The sequence below is a fragment of the Polistes canadensis genome, unplaced genomic scaffold, assembly GCF_001313835.1.
Source record: "Polistes canadensis isolate GaletaPanama2010 unplaced genomic scaffold, ASM131383v1 scaffold_126, whole genome shotgun sequence".
NCBI lineage: Eukaryota > Metazoa > Arthropoda > Insecta > Hymenoptera > Vespidae > Polistes > Polistes canadensis.
This window is the reverse complement of record NW_014569673.1, coordinates 77,494-83,277: the sequence shown is the minus strand read 5'-3', so window position 1 is coordinate 83,277 and position 5,784 is coordinate 77,494. Positions and strand designations below refer to the sequence as shown.

At 29.5% G+C, this 5,784-nt stretch overlaps 3 protein-coding genes across 4 annotated transcripts in view; all 3 read right to left on the bottom strand.

Moving 5' to 3' along the window:
- The window catches only part of LOC106788122 (mitochondrial pyruvate carrier 2-like), a gene marked incomplete in the record, with an annotated part of 4,581 nt that extends 1,312 nt beyond the window's left edge, over positions 1-3,269 (bottom strand). Inside the window, 3 exon segments of the mRNA XM_014751106.1 lie at positions 1-190; positions 1,661-1,701; positions 2,767-3,269. Of these exon segments, the coding sequence (XP_014606592.1) occupies positions 1-190; positions 1,661-1,701; positions 2,767-2,851 (316 nt within the window).
- Positions 1-5,784, bottom strand: part of LOC106788115 (metalloendopeptidase OMA1, mitochondrial-like) — a 212,597-nt gene that overhangs the window by 195,602 nt on the left and 11,211 nt on the right. The gene's annotated exons all lie outside the window — the stretch shown is intronic.
- The window catches only part of LOC106788116 (death-associated inhibitor of apoptosis 1-like), a 2,362-nt gene continuing 606 nt past the window's right edge, over positions 4,029-5,784 (bottom strand). The window contains exons 3-4 of one of the 2 annotated variants that reach the window (XM_014751096.1): positions 4,805-5,686; positions 4,029-4,701 (exon numbers count right to left, since the gene is read on the bottom strand). In XM_014751096.1, coding sequence (XP_014606582.1) covers positions 4,342-4,701; positions 4,805-5,629 — 1,185 coding nt within the window. In that variant the 5' untranslated portion in view covers positions 5,630-5,686 and the 3' untranslated portion in view covers positions 4,029-4,341. The remainder of the gene's footprint in view (positions 4,702-4,804; positions 5,687-5,784) is intronic. The other variant, XM_014751097.1, reaches the window with a different exon arrangement.

Genomic DNA, 5,784 nt, shown 5'->3' with positions numbered 1-5,784 from the left:
CTCTGGAAATTTGATAAAGTGCTGTACACGCGACAAAAAAGTTAACGCTGAATAGACTCCAATTTTTTGGTATTATAGCCAAAGAATATCTCGTCCAAATGGCTCCGGTAAGGGCCAATGAGGCAGACTGCCCAATGGAGATTTTATCTGCTGGCCTTTGCAAGTCGCCTAAACCTGCTATCACTAGTCCCTGTAATGTGAAATTATCTATGACGTTTTTATGTATAATAAATTTGAGAAAACTATCACATTATATATATATATATAATAAATCAAATTAACGAGAAATCTTATCTTTCCAAATTCAATACGCGTAAGAACTTTCAAATCGTTCTTTTCCGTGTCAACGAGTTTTTTTTTATGTTAACAACCCACGATATATATGTATATATGTATAAGTGTGTGTGTGTGTATGACTTCCTTCTCGCAAATTAATATCAATCGATTCTTGTACGTACGTGGGACGTTACGTACGTTTTAAAGTTCGACCTATATTACTTTATTTAGGTCAGGCTACTAACTTTTTAGCACGAACATGCGCGGTATATTCTCTCGATGAACGTTAAAAAAAAAAAAAGAAAAGGAAAAGTAAAAGAAGAAATTTATTTTTTTTTCACACTCTCTCATTCTCTCTCTCTCTTTCTCTCGTATCTCGAAAAAAAGTTTAAGTTATTCTATAATTAATTTTTATTCTATATTTAATATTATTCTTTTTATCTATTTTTGTTTAAAACAACATGACCGACGTACACACGTTAATAACTTCTAATAAAATGTGCGAAGGAAAACGAACTACTTATCGATACTGTTTTCTAATAAGAAAAAGAAATAAAAAATAAAAGAAGTAAGATAGAGAATCGAATGATTTTCTAAATTCGAAAAAAAAAACATTTAACGACTAGACTTGTTGTTTTCCAAAGAAGAGACTCTATAAAACTATAATACTATTTTATAAAAATATATCTATAAAGAGTTAGTTTCTTTCTCTCTCTTATCTTATCTATACAAGAATATATTGCAAATATGATCAACCGTTACCTTGAAAAATAAAAAAAAAAAGAAAAGATCGATTTGAATTTACATATTTAAATTGCAAGTAGATCAAGAAAGTGGATAAAAGAAAAAGCGTTATAATATACGATCTATAAATCAACAAAAAAAACTTTCGTGTGTATATTATATAATCATCGATATCTATTGTATTTATATTTTAAACGAGTTTATCTATGCACACTCTTTAGAGAGACAAGTATCTAATCATTGAAGAAAATATTTAGAAATGTATTTTTAAATGCTATAATTTTATAATTATATTCTATTTGTATTCGATGATATTTTTTTGTTTGTATCGATTGTTGTGTTACGCGATTTCTACTTTTTATTTATCGAAATTGATAATCTAGACTTAGTGTATCGTTTAATTCATCGAGTATCGATTAGAAAGCATTGTCTGTCTTGAGTAATAACCATCGATAAAGTTTAAGTCACGCATCATCCCTTCTTTCCTTGAGATAAAATCGCATAGGTAACAAGGATAACTTTCTATTTTCAATTATCTCTCTCTCTCTCTCTCTCTCTCTCTTAACGCGATTATTATAATTATTTAATAAATTATATATTATTTTGTTTGTTTTTTTGTTTTTGTTTTATTTTTACTAACCCATTTAACAGCCGGTGCCCAGAAAAATATGGTCTGTGGTCCTGAAAGCAAATCCCATGGATACTTATTATCGAAGACATCTTGAACGATCAGCTTTTGAAGGCAGCTTGAAAAGAACAAACGTTACGATATGTTGACTTGTAAAAACGTAACATAAATATTTAACAAAGAGAATTTTTTTCATCGAAAGGAAGGAAATATATCTATATATATATAGTATAATAGTATTGGTATTGCGTGCAAGTTTCGCAATAGATTTTCCTTATTTACGAAATATTTCGTTTGATATTATACTTCGCAACCTTAACACAATTATAAAATTAGGATAAATTTGTCCCCGACCAAATTTAATATCATTGAGAATTATCATTAAAATCGGTGTGTCCATTGTACTCGAAATAAATTCTGATTAAAACGAAACGATCTTGGCGTTGCATTGATCTACTTTTCTCACTGCAGTTCAATCTTTGCTAAAGTTTAAAAAAAGGTTCGATGGTACTACACGTCGAGACATAATATCGAAACGAAATATTTTATATATGTATATATTTTTTGATATAATATATAAATAATTGGATAATTAAACACTGTAACGAGTTTTGTTTTATTATTATTATTTTTTTTTTTTTTTTAATACGAAAATAAGATTCCTTATATTTTTATGTATTTCTCAAAAGAGATAACTCAAAGACAAAATATACCGTAAAAACCAACTATTTTGCAATTGAGAATAAACATATTTCCAAGAAATCATGCATATTATAACGAATAATGATTGCAACATCACTACTAGTATTATAATTCTCTTCCTTGTACATTTCATAATGACAAATATATAATCACTAACACATTTAAACACAATTTTTATTATATTTCAATAAGATAAAGTGTTCAACGGGGTAAATCAATGCAACTAGATGTATATATGATTCGATATTAAATAATACGATAGAAAAAACCTAATAAAATATATATATATATAAAACTTATATGTACATGTATACAAAGATAAGTAGTAACCACGTGCTCGCATTCCACAACGTTGTGTTAAACGTATGGGAATTTTTAGGGGAATAGAAAGGAAGGGAAAGGATACTTTTACTAACCGGCTGGATGATTCCAAAATGGTTGAAATTTTTCAGGCACGTACTTTCCAACAGCTTTAATTGTATTTTTGTATACAACCGACATGATTATATATATTACGATATCGATCTAAATAATATTTTGTTTTGAAAACGGAAAAAGAAAAAAGAAAAAAAATACTAGTTAAAATAAAGGCCCGACGTATAAATACAATGCACTCAAGCCGGCGTCCCAGCACGAAGTGGCGCGCTCGTTTACCCCCGCCCTGGTGCTTGCGCGTTTCCCCATCCCACCATTTTATTTTATCCAACCCCACCCCACTCAATATTGCGCGTCCTAGGTCGTAACCTTAAAGATAATCGCGCAAACTCAACCCGACATTTACTTATATATCCCCTCTTTCCCCCCCCCCGTTTATAATTCTATCTTCTTTCACCTGTCAATGTTTACGCCAAAATTCTTTAACGAATATCTCATCAAAATATTCAACCGCGCGTCTTATAATTAATATTATTTCTTTTTTTTTTTTTTTTATAAAACATTACTCGTTCTTTTTATCTTATAAATTTTGTCTTTCGTTCCTTTCTTTTTTTTTTTATATATTTCTAATATTTGATTTATTTGTTTCTTTTTTCTAATGAAAACTTTAAAAAGAAATACGCGTGTTTAATAGAAGTAATACAAATTAATATTCGTGACATAGCATTGATGATAATAAAACCGAATTACATTCTTTGATTATAATCTGTATAACTTACAACACGGCATATGCTGCTGTCAGATTATATAACATTCGGTTTGAATATAAACGAGGAAAATTCAACATATCGTTGTATGGATTATATCAGCTTATATAGGAAGAAAGATATCGTCTATTTACTAATTGATTAGGAACAAAGTATCAATGATTGACCTTGCTGTCTACGTCATACTGGCACTGGCCTAGAGTTTAGAATTAGAAATACCGTTGCGTGCCAAGCTGTATCACGCTTGGGCGAGGCTATCAATAAATAACTGTTGTCATTCTCTGCAAGTTAAATTTTTCAATAATATCGTCATTTTATCCGAGTTACACACTGGTCAATGTGCTTGTACAAATACAATATTAATTTTTAATCAGTCTTTTAAGCTAAGCAAATTCAAATGTTATCACTTATATTTGTTTTCCCTTGTGTAATTGGTATAAAAAAAAAATATATTTATATATATATATATATAAATGATTTCCTGATATTATTTAATTTATAAATCATGAACTCATGGATTTTTTAAACTGTAGTATAAATGTAACATATCATGTTAGATCACATGATGTTCTGTAATACACACTCATCATACATTTGCATATTTACATCTTACATTTATAATATATTCATTATTAAAACGAAAGATAATATTATTTGAAGAAGTAGTACGAGTGTCTGTTAGATCCGTGTAATTAAATTGCTATTTATTTTCTTTTTGCACATATTCACAGTGTTGTTATTTGTTGGAATGCATAAAGAAAAAAAGAAATATTGATAAGTATTAAGTGTTGTGAAATTTTCAAATAAAAACTGAGCTATTGTTGTTATGATTTTTTCAAGTATTATAGATTAAGAAAGAATAGCTCTTAGGGTCAATTTTACCGGTTGTCGACAAACTGCACACATTGTCATGGCAGGTGCACATTTAACGCATGTAACCATGTGTCTACAGGGTAAGAATACTACGCCTAGTTCCGAATCATAACAGATTTTACACAATCTTGCACTGTCTATGGATTTATTCGCCTTTGTACCATGTAAAATTTTCGAGCTTTCTTCACTGGAACTTGCACTAGAATTTAATTTCCCAGAATCTTTATTCTCAAAATTGCTATTAGAGTTTTCATATTTTGTGCCATTTGAAATCTGTCCCGTTGAAGACGATTGAATCTTATCAACGTAAATTGGTAGACTCATTTGCAATGTTTCCTAAAAAAAAAAAAACAAAGAAATATTGTGTTCAAATTTATAATTATAAGTTTATTACAGAAAATTTAATTTTTGTGTATATAATTATTAAAAGAGAATATACCTCCCGTTCCTTTATCATATTCACAAATTCTTGACCTTTCACCATTAGTAGATAATAACATTTAGAGAACCATTTAGCATGTTGTTCCCATGGATCATCTTGAGGTTCCCAATCTTTTAAACCTTCGCCACAATGATAACATAAAGTTTGATCACCTTTTCCTGTATAGAAAAATCCAGCATTCGCTAAATGATCTTTCTTCTGTGGCATTGATTTAGGCCATGTATCAAAAGTACGTAGTCTAGCATCGTAGCTTATATATTCTGGATGTACTGGTGGCTTTGGCTTTTCAAGTCCTAAAGATGCTAACTTAGTAGTACTTGGAAATTGTAATTCCAAAGAAGATATTGCATCGCATTCACTTTGAACAGATTCATTTTGAAATGTTGTATCATTTAATCCGCAAACATCTTGAGTGTTTGATCTTGATACCGACACTGTGTTAGTATCTACATCGATAGGTACATTACCGCATGGTACATTTCTGGCAAAACGGCACGTTTGCAAATGTTGATCTAGTATACAAACATCTTGTTCCCATTGATGTATTTCTGCTCGACATTCGAAGCATCTCACTGTATTAGCTTTGCCTATATAATAAAAGCCAGCTGTTGCAAGTCTTTTCGGTTCGATACATGTAACAAGCCAATTCTTAAAGCTCTGTAATCTAACCAATTCAAATCGATAATCCGGATTATCAACTTCATCAACTCCTGGCTCTAAGGACAATTGTTGTGGTACTGATGACATTACATGTGTATTTTCAGAAGGTTTGAATGACATTGAATTCTTTGAAAAACCTGCATGTTCAATGACATCTGTCATATTAATTTATTGACTTATACTTTTATAAATGTTAAATTTATGAAGATTTTCAAATATCTATGAAAAAAAATATCACATTTTTGATCTATCATAAATCCTTGTATACATTATACAAACATTTAATATCAATTGAATTAAATTTATATTATTTAATA